The 17,123-nt window shown below is 31.8% G+C and overlaps 4 protein-coding genes across 10 annotated transcripts in view; 3 read left to right on the top strand and 1 right to left on the bottom strand.

The window, feature by feature from the left end:
- Positions 1-397: 397 nt before the first annotated feature.
- On the top strand, positions 398-8,674 carry LOC108969455 (spermine synthase). Of its 2 annotated transcripts, none has more exons than XM_018934181.1 (4): positions 398-781; positions 4,781-4,889; positions 7,362-7,484; positions 7,574-8,674. In XM_018934181.1, exons 1-4 carry the CDS (start codon positions 500-502, stop codon positions 8,155-8,157), a joined length of 1,098 nt encoding a protein of 365 aa, XP_018789726.1. In that variant the 5' UTR covers positions 398-499; the 3' UTR covers positions 8,158-8,674. The 2 variants fall into 2 exon arrangements, with proteins under 2 accessions (XP_018789726.1, XP_018789727.1); XM_018934182.1 differs by lacking the exon at positions 4,781-4,889 and adding an exon at positions 3,494-3,605.
- Positions 8,675-10,029: 1,355 nt separating this feature from the next.
- On the top strand, positions 10,030-11,382 carry LOC108969456 (delta-aminolevulinic acid dehydratase). Its single transcript, XM_018934183.1, has 2 exons — positions 10,030-10,184; positions 10,249-11,382. Exon 2 carries the CDS (start codon positions 10,270-10,272, stop codon positions 11,254-11,256), a length of 987 nt encoding a protein of 328 aa, XP_018789728.1. The 5' UTR covers positions 10,030-10,184; positions 10,249-10,269; the 3' UTR covers positions 11,257-11,382.
- Positions 11,383-11,855: 473 nt separating this feature from the next.
- On the bottom strand, positions 11,856-13,682 carry LOC108969427. Its single transcript, XM_018934130.1, has 2 exons — positions 13,514-13,682; positions 11,856-13,458 (listed from the first exon to the last, which is right to left on the bottom strand). Exons 1-2 carry the CDS (start codon positions 13,550-13,552, stop codon positions 12,043-12,045), a joined length of 1,455 nt encoding a protein of 484 aa, XP_018789675.1. The 5' UTR covers positions 13,553-13,682; the 3' UTR covers positions 11,856-12,042.
- A 516-nt stretch (positions 13,683-14,198) lies between these two features.
- The window catches only part of LOC108969440, a 23,730-nt gene continuing 20,805 nt past the window's right edge, over positions 14,199-17,123 (top strand). For 2 of the 6 annotated variants that reach the window (XM_018934150.1, XM_018934147.1), the window contains exon 1: positions 14,199-14,591. The gene's annotated coding sequence lies outside the window, so the exon portion shown is untranslated. Of the gene's footprint in view, positions 14,592-14,644; positions 15,009-15,367; positions 15,499-17,123 lie in introns of those variants that run through there. The other 4 variants (XM_018934146.1, XM_018934145.1, XM_018934149.1 and 1 more) reach the window with 4 other exon arrangements.

The raw sequence follows: 17,123 nt of genomic DNA, 5'->3' as shown, positions 1-17,123 counted from the left end.
CTTATGTGCCTTAAATAAGTTTTTGTAACAAACTTCAACGTAGTTTATTCACTAAAATATACCAATTACTTACAATTACAGAAAATTTAAGAGAATATTCTTATTATTTAGTATTAGTCAATTAAAACAGGGAGTTGCCTCTTTTGGTTCAAAGGTAAGTTAAATTYCTTTATTGATATTTTTACGTTCGAAAAGCAAATTCAGGAAACATTTGTAATATTATTAATTTGCTTTTGAGAAAGACTAATTTATTTGTCAAAGCAAAAGCCTGAAGCAAAGCGAAGCCAACGTTGTGTGTGAAAACCCGCAAGGTGTCGCTCTTTGGAAACCCGCAAGGTGTCGCTGTGTGTCGTGAAGTTTTAGTTAATCAAAACAAAATCAATAATACTGTTCGTTTTGACAGATACCGCTTATTCTCTGAAATCTTTTTGCCAATAAGTGTCTAATTTTAGAGTGAATTTATTAATAAAATAGTAAAATTACTAATATWTTCATAAAGATGACTGTTCAAACTATTCTTTTCGATTTTTCTGTGGATTCAGAAAGGACCACTGATACCAAACAACGACAAGAAATTGCTAAAGTAGTCCGCGGTGAAATAGAAAACATATTTCCACAAGTCGAACTTGCATATCAAATGACCATGGAGGATGGATTTTTCTGTGTGTTCACAGAAAACAAGGAGACAATGATTACGTTACGCATTTTTCAACAAGGGCTTGTAACTTTAAATATTGAATATTACTTAGAAGATGGAAAAGARCCACTGATGACTTTCGATGTAAATAACATTTCATATATTAACCTTTAATAGGGGATTAAGTTGAAAAATAAGAATTCTCAGAGTTGCCGTTTTGTGACAATATGCACATGTTTTAAAAACTTTTAAATTATTAACATATGTCGGGCATTTTCTCAATTCCTTGTTACCAATAATTCGTCAGTTAAGTTCTGATTAACTTAGCCAAGACAATTTTTTTCGGTAAAGTTAACCAGAATTTAACTGACAAATGGTTGCTAAGGCCTTGACAAAACGATCCCTTAATATATACATATATGTACATGTGTGATGCACATGTCTGTTGTGAACAATTACGAAGTTGATTGTGCTCTTATTCGAGAATTATTAGAAAAGTTTCTTAAATATTAGCATTTATTCATACATTTAGGAAAAGCATCATTAAAGGGGTTTCACTAAACAGCAACTCTGCCAGTTTATTGTAAATACAAATGATATTCATATGAATACATAAAATATATGCTAACCACATGTACATGTTCATATATTCATATCCATGATTGAATAATAATTATGGCACAGAACGGCATCGAATCCTGAACGCAGATTAACTGCTTCATAAGATAATTTTAATTGCTGTCTTATATGCATATGTGTATAAACATTCAAGAAACCCAAGAATATATTTACATACAAATGTACATATGTATAAATGACGTGAGTCAGTAAGTAAATAAACTCTCACAATTTTGAAAAATTAAAGCACTCTGATACCATCTCGTTGGCAAAATTTAATGTCTGGTTAGTTCTTAACTTATCGCGCTTTTAGTAGTTTTTGAAAGTGCCGTTACATTGGGAGTGAGCGGGATTTTATCCATTTTCACAATGGTAGAAGTCCTTAAAGAACTCAGCAAATTTGGTTGCTGTAACTTAAGTGGTTTAGAAGATATGTTCATTAAACTTGTTAGAGGGCGATTAAAGCCTGCTTTTTCAAAAAATTTTACCCACAGATGCTCCTTGCTATTCCGTTTTCTCTGTACCAAATTACAGCCTTATATCTTAATTTAGAGCTTAATTCAAGTTTCAACTTTTCTCGTCATCCTGATCATTTAATGCCTACTTAATGATTTTATTCAGTTAAATACCGACAAGGTATATTCCGTGCTTTAGTTTTGTCGCACACTGTATATTCGTATTAAAATTGAAAATGATCAATGTATATTAAAGTATTTGAAATATACATACAAATTAACTGTTTTGGTTTAAGTGTCATCTGTTGAGTATCTCTCTTTTCTCATTTATATTTTAGAACAAGTATTCGGGTACAGAAAAATCTACTTAAAGCCACTAAGTAGAGTGTAGAGGTAGAGTGTATTTGGAAATTACCACATTCAGAAAGTTTAGGATGCAATCCCGGGATTCGGTGCCTAGTAAGCAAATATTTTTTTGCACATTGCTTTCTTTTAGCCAATATACATACATATGTATATAGTATGAATATCCCAGCTTGTTTAAATTTTAATTTAAGACATACCTACATAGCCTTAATATTATTTTAAAGAAACTATAAAATAATGAGCCTACTTAATCAATTAATCTAATATATAGGAGTTCCATTTTATTTCAAATCGCATTTTTAATAAAAATAGTTAAATTTTAGACAATAAATGCAAATATGTTGGTAGAACCGGAAAGGTGTAGGAAAGTGTGGTAAAAGCACCAACCTGAAATATGTTAGACAAACGACACGTTCAAACTATGATTTATTAAACGAACGCCTAGGAAAGTTTCGACTGTAAAAAGCTACTAAAACCGTAGTCAACATTAAAAAATTACGGCGAAAAAGTTATTTTCCATATGACGAATATATAGTRAGGTTTAATTGAAAGATTGCATATCACACTTACTTAATTAATATGAGCATTAAGTTCAGCAAATCGAACAAACAATACCATGTGTTGAATCAAACGTTCAGCACGGTGCAACACTACGCTAACATGTCAACTGACGGATGTGCAATAGTGTTATGAGTCTTTTTTAGTGGAGAATTTTTTTTTCGTGTTAGAACCGTTGCTGTAAAATTTTATTTTGATTTTCTATAAATTATTATAATTGATTTTAAGTCTTATGTTTTAAAAATACAAGAAAACAAGTAAGACAGCCTCAAGTTCGGGTGTAACCGAACTTTTTATACTCTTGCAACTTGCAAAGATCCAAGACCAGGAAATTCCTACAAATGCTGGCAAAACTTTACATTACAATTTTTAGCGATAAGGTGACATATTCTAAAGGCATTATTCGTGCATGCCGTTATATTAATAGCTTCCCGATTTGTACACTCGAAAGGAAAGAATGAGATGGAATTTAAAATTGTGTTATATGATAAGTTGGCGGAGCTGTAGTATATAGAAGAATGTCACGTATTAAATTTACTCGAAATCCCGAGATATGCGATTTTACCTAAAAGTATAAATATATTTTTGTGTCTGTATAAAATAGTTGCAAATAAATAAGTTTCAACCTTTGTAAATGTGCTAAACGGTTTGTAAGCAAATGCAACATATTTTCATTTTTTGTTTTCACTTATTGAAAAATGTAATGAAAGCTACTCACCTAACATACCGTTAAATATAATAATTATTATTATTTATTTATTTTTTTTTTCAATTTACAGGTATTTTTGCCATAATTTTATAATTATCTTATATGTATAATGTATTTATATATTGTATTGTGTAAACTTTACAATTGCAGACAATGCGCACAATGGAACTAGTTTTACGTCAAAAATTGCATTGCGATCGTTCCAAGTATTTACCGCCGATAAAACGTGGTGGATACATTGACATATACATGACTAGTTCAGGTCAGCTTAAGATTAAACATAAAAGCACAAATGTATTAATCTACTTTAGATCTGATTTTTATCATCAAAAGAAAATTTCATTAAGAAAGAATAATACGTCATTATTAATTATCAAATAAAAATTTCAGTACACAAATCATGTAGTCATTCTACTTTGTATATTCACTTCAAATTTTTTTCTTAGGGTTAGATGAGCATATTGTATATTTGTATATAATTGTTTTCATTGCCCTTTGGAAATAATGCCACAAAACGGCAGTTTTCCCAAATGAAAATCTTGGTCTGACATTTCAACAAGCAGAGTTTTTAAATTTATGTGCAGACRAGCTCAAATCAAACAGCGAATAAATGATAGGTGTTTTAGATATGTTTAATGTATGACCTTTTAGTATTTTTGACCACTTTCATCGGCCGAAAAAATTCTAGATTCGATAACCCCTAGAACTTATCTCCTCAATTGAAAAGGAAAATCCTAAAAGTTTTGAATTAATAAGAATGGTATAAGTATTATTTCTTCATTTACAAACTTCCAGAGATAATACTAATATGTTCTTAGCGATCAGATGTAAATTATTTATGACCAAAAGGAAGAAACACCTAGTATCCCGTTCCCACGACAGTCGGGTCTACGAAAACCGCAACGARCCGGGTTTTTATCCGGCTAAGGACTCGGCAGAATTTCTGCCGTTACAACAACAACCACAACTAATATCGATTGAACATAAAGTTAGGCAGAGTAGTTTTAAATTTTAACTCAATATTGAAAGAGGCTGTTAAGATATCGATATATGTATATCATAAATTAGAAATCCAGGTTTTAAGAAAAAATAAACTTTATATCCACATAAAATATTAGATTTAAGGATAATTGTTAAAAGAGTTTAATTAATCGAACTGACTGTTATCGGGGTAGTATGCAGATGCATACATACATATGTATGATTTATTGAACCTTATACGTATTATCATTATATTCATCGACCATTAGTTATAATTGAATAATAATTTATAATTTTATTTAAAGCAAAACTATTTTCTTTTATTTTCATATATGAATCTCTTTCGACATCAACTCATAAAAACGCCACCCACCATCAACCACAATTACCATCATCACCACCACAACCACCACAACTTCTTCCTCTTCGAAACTATCCGAACGCAAAATTTAACAGTCATCCAAACGCCTTGAAAATATCCTAGCCAAGAAATTGAAAGTTCATTCTGGCCAAGTATTGCCCACTTTGAAACGTGGAGATGTCGCTAGGTATTTTGCATCATCAGGTAATGTTTTCATTCAAATTTTGTAATTTATAACTTTATTTATATGTAAGTAAGTATTTCCGATTAATTAAGCACGTAAAGTAATTCACGTGTTTGTACATAATTTTAACCAATTATGTATGTGTTTTTGGACGTATTAAAATTAGCCAGCGCAGCATCGGCACGACGAAGAGATCGACGCAGCACTATCACTGGCTGTGTTGTTGTTGAAAAAATTGCTCTAAATATTCAATTTAACAACAATTTGCAACTGGCTTTCATTGCTGCACCATAAATATAATATTTTATTCAATACATTGACCCTGTATTGTGTTGTACAGATCTTTATAGTTTTGGGGCAAGTGGAACCCCTGCCTGTTGTCATCTATTATCCGTCTGTTATTATCTATCTTTATTTGTTTTTCTGGGGTCGGATCAGAATTAATCTACATCTTTCCGATTCGTATTGGCGTTGAGTCCAATAATCCGGTCTTCAGTGTATGGAAGAAAGTTTCCGTTCAAATTTCACCTCAGTTAGGTTCAACACTTACTGGCAGTAATCTAAAATCGCACAACACAGAGATTTAAATTCCCTAGAAGATTAATCAAACAAGTTACCCATCCTTTTCTTTTTAACTCTAATCATTATTCAAGAAGAGTGCGATGATTCCGTATGGGTACCAAGGTTAACTTTGTGAGTTGATGTGACCACTAATTCTTTTAAAAATTACGCTTGTCTTTCTTTTACAATGAGTGAACACAAAGAAGTTCCATTAAATTTTGTCGCGGGATCAAAATTCCAATGCCGAAATGTTCAAAATGTTGGAAAAGGCCTTCGATGATAATTGTTTGTGGCGAGCAAGTGTTTTTGATTGGTATAAATTATTCAAAGATGATCGAGAACGCGTTGACCACGAACCTAATCTAGGACGGTCATCAACTGAAACTGATGATTAACACCTCAATAAAATAATGGAATTGGTTCTTGAGAATCAACGATTAACAGTCAGATATTTGACAAACCTCGTTGGAATATCGGTTGGGTCAGTCAAAACCATTTTGAAAGATCATTTGGGCATAAAAAAGTTAAAGCACGATTGAATCCAAAACCACTAAATTTATCGTCTGTAAAAAAATGCTTTCCGAGTACCAAGATGTCATAAAACGTATTATTACTAACGGTGAGACTTGGATCTAGTCTAGACCTGGAAGCAGACGGCCGAATATCGAGGCAAAGGTGGTAAAAAATCAGGGTTATATTGACAATTTTCTTCGATTATGTAGGTGCRGTGTACTCCGAATTACTCCCGACCGGCTAAACTGTTAACAAGGAATACTTTTTGACTCTTATGCGTCGTTTGAGCTAAGCTATTCGTAAAAACGTCCCGGAATTATGTTCCGACAACTCTTAATTTTTGCTTCACTATAATGCACAGCCGCATACTGCATTGAGTCGTCGAGGATTTTTTGCCAAATTTTCAACTAATATCGTGCCGCAAACACCGTATCGGCAGATTTAGCTTCGTGTGACTTCTGGCCTTCTAGCTATTCAGTAARCGAATGATCGGAGGAAACCGTTTTGAATCAACTGAAGCAATTGAACGTGAATCGCCACGTGCCTTGAAGGCTATTCCGGAAATTGACTTTAACAACTGTTTCAGAGATTGGAAAAAACGTTTGCACAAGTGTATTGGTGCCAAGTGGGATCACTTTGAGGTCGACGTAGATTTTGAATAATAAATTAAGATTTTTGAACTTATGAAAAAAATCTTATTATTTTTTGGCCTTAGCAGTATAAATGTGCAGCGTGTCGAGATCAGTCGATTTAGCCATGTYTGTTTGGCTTTATATACGCGAACTCTAGTCATCCAGTTTTTGAGATATTATTTTAAAGTTTTGCACGCGTCCTTTTCTCCTCGAGAAGGTGCTCATTTGCCGAAACCACCAAGCACCAATTTCTTGTATTGAAGTTGTTTTGTATTGTTTTTTTTTTACTAAAGTTATCGTTTGCACGGAAAGACGGACGTATTCGGAATTCAACTCGTCTCGTCATCCTGATCTTTTATGCATATATAACCCTACTTATTCTGAATTACTTTTAGGTGAACAATACTATTGTATTATACGCGCTTAGGTCGTGAAAGTATAAAAATTGGCACTTAATTTGTTGCGTTTTTAAACTCTATAACTAATTGCGAACTATCGCAATTTTGTTGCCAAAGAATTTTCATGAGTGATTTGGCTCTCAGGGAATAATTGTAATACTGAAAACTTTCAGTTAGAGTAATAGCAATAGCAAATAGTACTTAATGTTCAGCTCTGGTAAAAGTAATATATATATATTTTTTATATTATTATTGTTGTTTAATATATTTGAATTATACTTTTTTGAAATTATTTTCCTTACACTCGGTTTATGATGTAAATGTAAATGCCATAAACATTAAAATTAGGCAATTATTTAGCCCAATAACATATTGTTCTGAATTTTAGACGAACGGATCATCGAATATGACATTGATGCTTTGTTGTTTGAGGAGCGTTCGCCCTTTCAAAAAATCCAAATATTGCATTCAAAGACTTTGGGAAACATGTTGATTTTGGATGAATTGCAAAGTGAGTAGATGTAATTTTMAATTCCTTATAAATAGAATAACAATGACTATGTTTTAAATTCAAACTTATTTAATTTTGACCTTATTTAGATATTGCCGAATCTGACTTAATTTACACCGAAACTCTTATGGGTCGTGGTATCGAAAATTATGAAGGGAAAGAGATTTGTATACTAGGCGGTGGAGATGGTGCATTACTTTATGAATTACTGAAGGAGAAGCCCAAGTTCGTCGTGATGCTTGAAATTGATGAATTGGTGATGCAAGCATGTAACAAATATTTAAATACGATTTGTGGTGATGTACTTGAAAAGCGCAAAGGTGATAATTATGAAATTGTTGTTGGTGATTGTGTGGAGTACATGAAGAAATTCATAAACGAAAATCGAAAATTTGATTATGTTTTTGGTGATCTTACTGATATTCCAATATCTGGTGCTCCCGTTGGCGAAATTTGGGATTTTATACGAACAATCCTCGAACACTCTTTCAAAATATTAAAGCCAGATGGAAAATATTTAACACATGGCAATGGTACTGTTTGTACAGAATCCTTGGAATTATTTGAAGATCAATTGCGATTGCTTAGACCAAAAGTGAACTTTACAACTTCTAAGGCATTTGTGCCTTCTTTTATGGAAGAGTGGCTATTTTATCAGGTATCCTTGGCTTGACCGACTGAAATGTCCCACAATTCTCATAATATATTATGTAATCAAATGCAACGGCTATCTTACCRAATTACCTTACGAAATTATATGGTTAATTTCTTCAACGAGACAATTTTGGAGCCCCGCAATACTTTATGGAAAATTGAAAGTTTATTTCCATCAACTCTGATCAAAAGGGGGTCATGGGTATGAAACGCAATGTACCATTTACGAGTTTCTTAGTTTAATAAAAAATGTGGATTACTAATTTAATTAAGATTCTGTTTAAAGTTAAACCACCAGAGTGATTTATGAAAATCGTTGAGTAATTAAATTACTATTATAATTTAAGCCTAATTGTAATTCAAACACAAAGCTAGGGTGATACCATAAATCTTGTTACTTATCTCAGTATACACATAATGTACTAATAATTAAAACTGTTGAGTACTTAACGTATGTATGTACATATATTTTAGTTCAAATACAAATAGAAGTCAAAGTCGTATGCAGAAAAAAACTAATAATCGTWTGGTATGAATTCGCTGTTTTATTTAATATTGCATGCATAATTAAATATTAAATATCCTGATTTAAATAGGCGATGTATATGCGGTCCACAATTTTCCCCGTTAAGATGAGTAAGCAATCTTCAAGTGATTGAAAGGAAGTCATGTATAAATACCATTCCGAGAAAAAGTCTACAAGTATGTCTGTAGTATTTAAAATCATTAATAACCATAAAAAACAAAGTATTTTCAAAGAATAATTAGTTCTGGAAACTTTTTAAATTAAGTTCCCATTTTCATATCATAAAGATAAATGAAAAATACGCAGTTTATCTGCAGTTGATATCTTTAAATACATAAATGGTGACGGCGCTAAAAAGGTCCTCCATTGTGCAGTGATTCCGACATTCTACGTGGATATAATCAAAAACTAAAAAAATCTCGTTAAACTATAAGAATCCTATGATTAACAAAAAAATAAAAAAGGCGGCGTTTAAAAAAATGGTGAGTTTTACTCCAAATTTTGGACGTTTACATTTACGTTTCACATTTACAGAACAGGCCGTTCATTTACTGAAGAACGGATCATTTGTCTTTAAACTATCACTGCAGCAAATTCGAAAATTGCTGTTTCGCAAAAAACGTGCAAAAATATGAAAGGTAAAAAAATAACTTTTTTTTAATTTCATACTGCCCCTTAAGTTGATCTCAAGATATAAACGTCTGAACTCAATCAGGACAAGTGCCTCACTTTATTTTTGGGGACTGTTCTKGTATATGTGAGTTTTAAGTGATGATATCCTTTTTTAATAATGTAATAAATAAATGGCCTGCTAGTAACCAGTTCGAAATTATTTGCTTATTATGCTTTTTTTTAAGTAAAACCAGAGAATTAAATTACAAGGGTATGCCACAATAAACGCTTTGCTTCAATGTTGACTAACATTTTGCTTGGCTTCGCGTCGATAGCTTTTCATACAAAAACATCCATCGAACTTTTCTGTCAAAACAAATGTCTGATGCCAAGCTAAGTTCTATGTGAACCAGTCTTAATGCCAGAAGTGCTCATAGTCGTCACATTTATATGTAGGATTTCTTTAATTACATTCTATGTTTGAAAGTGGTAATTAAAAAAAAAAAAGAAAATATGGAAAACATAAGCAAAATATGAAATTAATAAAGGTTACAAATCACTTACTGTATTTTTGTTGTAAGGACTCATATTTGTGACACTCAAAGGTTTGAAATTTCTGAATGAGAAAAGTTGTTTGCTTGGAAACTGTTCAATTGCATATATCGGTTCAACATATATCTATCTATCGATTTATCGATTTTTTATAATTTTATATGGCCTAGATACATAGCTATATCATGAAATTGTTCAAGCAAATGTTAGGCGATTTGAGTGATACCGGCTATATTATGGGTTTTTGGTTCGCAAGTCATTTACTTATGTCKCAAGTCACGCATTCGCCCATTCAGAGACAAACTCGTTGTAGCACGATACACTGTGCACGCAATACAAACAAACAAAGTACTTAGGTAATCTATAAAGCATTTAGTAATGGCTAAAAGTAGTAAAATTAAGTTATTTTTATATTGACAGCGGACATTAAATTAATACATTATGGAAAGAAAATTGCATAGTGGAATTCATCATCCAACCCTGCGAATGCTGCAAGAATCAGGGTGTGAAATAACTCCACACAATTTGATGTACCCGATATTTTTGATAAGCGATGACGATGCAATCGAACCTATTAAAAGTATGCCAGGTCAATCACGAATGGGTGTTAATCAATTACGGAAGTTCATAGAACCGCTGATATCCAAAGGACTCTCCTCAGTTCTTCTCTTCGGTGTTGTAGATTCTTCATTGAAAGATGATCGAGCTAGTAATGCGGATTCTGAAGTAAATCCAGTGATACGAGCATTGCCTCTGTTGAGAAAGTGGTTTCCAAACCTTTTAATAGCATGTGACATATGCCTATGTCCGTACACGAAACACGGACATTGTGGTATTCTTGATGAAAATGGACTTTTGAACGCACCGAGCATTGTCCGTTTGGCAGAGGTTGCTGTTTCCTATGGGCTTGCGGGAGCACACATTGTAGCTCCTTCAGATATGATGGACAATCGTATTCGTGCAATAAAAGAAGCTTTGATARCAGCAAACTTGGACAATAGAGTGTCTTTATTGTCTTATTCTGCGAAATTTGCATCGAACTTCTATGGTCCTTTTCGCGATGCAGCGAAGTCYGCGCCAGCGTTCGGTGATCGACGTTGCTATCAACTTCCAAGTGGCTCCAAGGGGTTGGCTATTAGGGCTGTTCATAGAGATGTTATGGAAGGAGCAGATATGTTGATGGTTAAACCGGGTATGCCATATCTAGATATATTGCGACAGRCAAAAGACACTTATCCAAGTCATCCGTTGTATGTATATCAGGTTAGTGGTGAATATTCTATGCTATATTTCGCTGCCGAGAATGGTGCATTTGATCTAAAAGATGCTCTAATGGAGACTATGAAAGGATTTCGTCGAGCAGGAGCTGATTGCATTATAACGTACTTCACTCCAACATTGTTAGATATATTATCAGAACTCAAATAGCAAAGAGTAAATTTTACACTTAAATGTCGATGTAAATTTATTGACACCTAACCATCTATGTATAATTTCATTATACTGATCGCCGAAAATTAAAAATAAAATTTTTTAATATTACTAACAAACGAATCAACGTGTTTTGTTTTTCCAGTAATAAATAGAACTTTAAGCCTAAARGGTAAATAATGCATATTATATTTTAGCTCAAAAATTTATTCAAAGCATTCTAGTTAATTTGAGATGGGTATGCCTTTTTTGGTTTATAAAAGGAATCTACATTATCGAATTTGGATTAAATATAACTAGCATTTCCACGTATAAATATTTTGCAGAAATAACCATTTAATATTTTTAATCAATGTTGTTTTTTTAAGAMTATCAAAAAGAAATTTTGATTGAWATTAATTTTTTTTTTCATAAAATATTCAATTGTTATACTTATTATACACCCATTGTCTCCATTTATTGTAAATTAATGTTTTAACTCAATTTGATTGACATAATTAATTTCATATTCATAATGAAAACGTTTATAAAATAAAAACAATAAAATCTATTCAAATCCGTTATAAAATGACTTCATTTTATTTAATTGTGCAAAAATGTATGTGAGGGTTTTATTATTTCATTCATATTAATACACGACTTTAAATTATGAAGAATTTTTTGTATATAAGATATACAAACATGAATGTGCCATTATTAAACGGGCATTAGAATAAGGCGGAATTTTCATAATACTGAACTTAACGCTAACAAATCAGGATGTTTGTTTTTAAACCATGATTATTATTTCAATTTACTATGCTCTAATATTTCATTGTTTTGCATTGGCTCTAAATCTGTATCTTTAATAATCTCTGATAACCAATGCTCTATATGAACTGAACTGATTGGTTCATTGCTTTTGTCATTTTTTAGAAAAATGTTAAGATTTTCAAAATTTTTTAAAACCAATTGTGGCTCTGTTTGTAAAGTTTCTTCCAATAAAAGTGGATTTGGAATGTTTTGCTCGGTTGAACCCTTTTGTGGATGTGATGGTAGTGTTTTTCTAAGTATTCCCATATTAACCGGTGGTCTTTTTTGATCCATATTACGTTTGATTTCATTAAACAAGCGACTGTAAAAGTCACAAGTTATTTCAACACCTTTTGCGGTTGCTCCATTATTACCACAATCATTATCTTCGAAAGATATGGTTGAGTGACTATTTATGGGGACAACTGATGCATTATGTAAATGTTGATTAGACTGTTTCTTTGCTTCAATGTGACCCTCTGCATTAATTGTGTATTTGTTTGTTTTTTTCGATTGGGATCTAGAACTTGAATTACTTGATTGAATAGAGGACGAATCCAATGAACCGGGTGTAGAAAGTTCTGATATATCTGTCATGTTCTTATAAACTTTCACGTCATCAAGATGGTCACAATTCTCATTACTACAATTTATTGTTACGCTGGAAATATTACGAAGGTTAATAATTCCGTTGCAATTGTTAATGGTAACTCTTGGTTTGTTTCGAACAGCTTTTGGTAATCTCACAAAAGATGTGTCCGATATATTTGACATGTTGTTAACAGTTTCGTTTCTCTTAGTATAAGAATCGCGGCTCAAATTAGATACAGCTTCAACAATAGGAGATTCCACGTCATCATCCAACTCTTCCAAATTTAGTTGATGGATTGGAGCTTGATTTATCACTTGAGTTCTTCTTATAAGTTCTTTAGCTTCCTCAAGTGTTATATTTACTATGGAATCATTTATATATTTCACATTATGTTCAATCAAAGTTTTATCTTTAGAAAAATCAACCGAAACCGAATCACATACTTGAGAAAATTGTTTGTGTTGAGGTAAGAAGTTGCTTTGATTTTCATCAGATTGAATTTTTTTGTACATTATTTCATGGTCACAGTTGGGAGTTATATAATCCTCTTGCTTAAGAGCTAACATCATGGACCCCAGTTGAAACCGGCCGAAGGATCGAATCGAACGTAGTAGTTCAGCTTCATCTTCAAATAATATCTTTATGTCATAATCTTCATTTGTTCTGGATTTAAATAGAATATTGTTTTCAGCCCCACATTCAGTTAAATGCTGCTTTGTTGATGTCACTACTTCCAATTGCCTAAGTAACAACTTTTCCCTCATTTGAAGTGCCGCTCGCAAGTCCGCAAACTTTTTATGTATACCTTCTTTTAACTACAAAACAATACTTTGTTAAATACTTAATAACATATGATATCCACTATCTTACTTGAAGTACTTGATCACTTTCATCTCGGTTGTTTTCCATTTCGTTATACAAATGTTCACAAAGTTCAATATTTCTTAATATGCCATTAAAATAACATATTTCCCTAGTTTAGTATTTATTTGATTTCTACTAATCGGTTTCACTAGAATGTCAACAACAGCTGGTTCTCATTTTTGATATCATAAGCATGCGCTTTTTATCTGATGAAATATCGATAATTTACCTAAGGTAGGAGTGCCAACATTTCTTCAAAATGTCAATTAAAATTTTAATCACGATACAAAACGAATATTTATTATATATAAAATCTTTTCGTTGATAAAATGCAGAGGTATTTCAAATGCTTGAGATGACGTTTAGTAAAATCGTATTAAATCGCCACATTTATGGGGATTCGTCGTCACTATGTCAACTGGTAATTCATGGACTATGTGCCACCAGATTTTAGGAAGATATATAAGAATTTTTCCTYCTTAACACCACAAATATTCCACTTTTTTATGGTAACTTTTGAAATCTTATATTTTTGCTCTCAAAGGAATAAATTATGTACAAAATATTTTTCATATATATAATAAAATCTGGTGGCAAGACTCTTTGTGCACAAATTTTGTGTATGTGGTAGAATGTGGATCGTTTTGCAAATATTTAACCAGTTTTGTTCATTTCGCATTTGTCGGTAATGGTGAAAAGTGTTTTGATATTTCAAGAAAACAATTCGAACGAAACTATACGCCTTTAACTCTTATTAATTATATTTATATGAAAACGATTCCCTCATTTTCGAGACTGTTTCGATTGCTGAAGAGTTTGGTTAATTTATAAGATGACTTGTTAAATTAAGTTTTCGCAAATGGAAACACCCAAATTTCTTGGCCTATAGTCGTGGGACAGCATGGTATTTTTTGTTTCGCATTAATATTAGCCAAATTATAAAAATGAAATTGGTTTCTTTTGTGGCGGAAGAAGTGTTATATGAGGTTAAAAATGAATTTATTTTTTTGTTCGTGTACATATTAAAATAATGTTGATGCATCTTATTGAGCAAGGCGAAACACCTTTATGAATGTTCTTAAGTGTATGTATRGATATGAGCATCAGAAGTTTTTACTGTGTCTTTATGTCATATAGATATAATTGGTTTTAGACTATATGCATATTTTATGTTTGAAAACAAATAAGTGAAGCAGAGATGTYCTTCATTTGATAAAACGAACAGGTGGTGTCGCACTCACATGATTGGAGTAAACTCGGATAATTGTGAATCCGCTAAAATTCCAACTCTAATTATTTTTAGCCTTGATAAATTTGTGAACATGCCCTTTTATGTAAAGGCTTTGTTATGTCTGTGTGTAGTTGTGTGTTTACTTTGAAAAGGTAAATTTTCATAAGGAAATATWGCAACAATGTGCTTGGTACTTGAATCTAGAGTACATATATACATATGTGCATTTCAGCCAAACTGCGCTTAGTCAAATGTGTCACAAGCTGCAAGGTAAATTTTGTTAACTCGATTAAAAATAGTTTATTTACGGCACCTTATAAAAAGTATCTTACGGATAAAACAACAACGGTTACTAATTGTCAGCAGATGCAGTATTGATATTAATAGTGTATTCCCAACTTTTGGTACAGAAATTTTGTTTGCACGTGAAAATTCCTACATATGTACATATATATGTATGCATATACATAAATATATATGGATACCTCGATTGTGGCAAAAAATGTATCATTTAGAATCGAGAGTATGTATTTATGGTAGTGCGCGGCACATAATAATGTTCTTAAAAATGCAAAATTTTACTCATAAGAATTCAGTTTTTCTCAATGTGCAATAATCGGTGTTAAAAGTGATGGTATCTTTTTTAATAGTAATCGGCCCCACATGAATAATATTTGTGTTCCTTTCTATGTACATACATATTTACATACCCATGTACAGTTAATGGAAGTATTTTTCAATTGGATTTCTCTGAATACAAGTAAGTAATTGTAATAACAAAGTTTAAAAATGCAAAATTTTTACTATATATTACATATTAATACTCTCAAGTTTTTTCGGCTAAACGAATTTCCTTTTTGAAGTAGTAATTATAATTTGTCTAAGGGCTATATATCTCAGGTTTTTATTCTTAAATGAGTATCAATAAAGTTTAAAACAATGGTTTTTATATTACGTTCAGCTTTAGCCCTTCCCACCATGATTTTCTATGTGATTCATTTTTACATTACTTAACGAAAGAAGTATCAAATCAATCTGTTCACTTTTAGGCGAAATCCCTTCTCTGGGCATTGCTTGACTTATAAGTACATACATACATATGTTTGGCCTGTGTGCACTTTTGTGAAAGGGGAGAGAACACCATAGACCTTTTCCCTTGTTATTGTTGTAGCGGCAGAAAATATTCTTTAAATTTGTTAATATATAACGCATAAATAAAAKTGTTCAAAAATAAAACAATAATTTATAATATATTTTATACATTATATGTATATTATTGCCAATTAGTATTGATTTCCTTCTTTCACCTGAATTAAATTATGACTGTCATGAATGTTTTATAGATATGTATTGAAATCTAAAAAGTTGAAGATTTACAACAAACACAATCACTCCAGTGTTATTATGTAGAATSCTCCATTCCGAATACGAACTGACATTCAATGACTCTTTTGARAAATTGAGAAATCACGATTCTTATTTGCGCGTACAAAACAAAAAAAAAACGAACTATCGCCACTTTGATCACAACTGTAGAATTATATGAACGCACTATATATGTACATATGTACATATGCATGTATGTATGTATGTGTTGGTGTGTGAAAGTGTATGAATATAAGGATTAAAAACTACGGCAACTACTTTGACAATAGCCGGGCTATTTAACTATTGTTTATATTGTTGGCTATTTGTATGCTAGCTTTCCGTTTTGTAAAGGCGCCTAAATAATTGTTGCACATCCGATTGCCTTATTTGTTTTTATTCAACAACGGTGACTTACAATGTGCAATCAAATATGTATGGCACTTTCAATTGTGCCTTAAATTGTGCTAGATGTAGACAAATCTAGAACAATAAAAACATGTTTTGAATGTAGGTTTAGTCGGAGAAATTATGATTATTTGTGAAACACTTGTCCGGGCAAAGGATTCTTAAAAGTAATTCCAATCAGTTATGTATGGATGTGAGTAAACTCCTGTGCATTTATCCTTCAATTAGCTGGAAAAATAAGAGTTAAGAAGTCCAATAAATTTTTTGTTTCCCTTTCAGTGAGTTTTAGTTGCTCGGTTCGGAAAATTTCCATAATAATGTACTACATACGTACTTACTGAATATCTTAACTTGTATAAACTTTTCCAAATCAGAAAGAATTATGCACTTGTCCTTAGTTCCAACGGAAAACCTTAAGTTGCAAYCATGCCGAAGTAACTCAAGCCCCCTATACTGACCATACAGTATCGGACAAAACGATTGCAACTGAAATATGCTAATGCGAATAATGTTAATTACACAGACCGTAATTGCCGGAGACCTGTTTTAATTTTTTTATGTTGATTAGGGTAAATAAAACAAATTTATTAAAAAAATGTATTAAATTTAAAA

Source organism: Bactrocera latifrons, unplaced genomic scaffold (genome assembly GCF_001853355.1).
Source record: "Bactrocera latifrons isolate USDA-ARS-PBARC rearing strain unplaced genomic scaffold, ASM185335v1 scaffold_252, whole genome shotgun sequence".
NCBI lineage: Eukaryota > Metazoa > Arthropoda > Insecta > Diptera > Tephritidae > Bactrocera > Bactrocera latifrons.
This window is presented reverse-complemented; position numbering and strand designations above follow the sequence as displayed.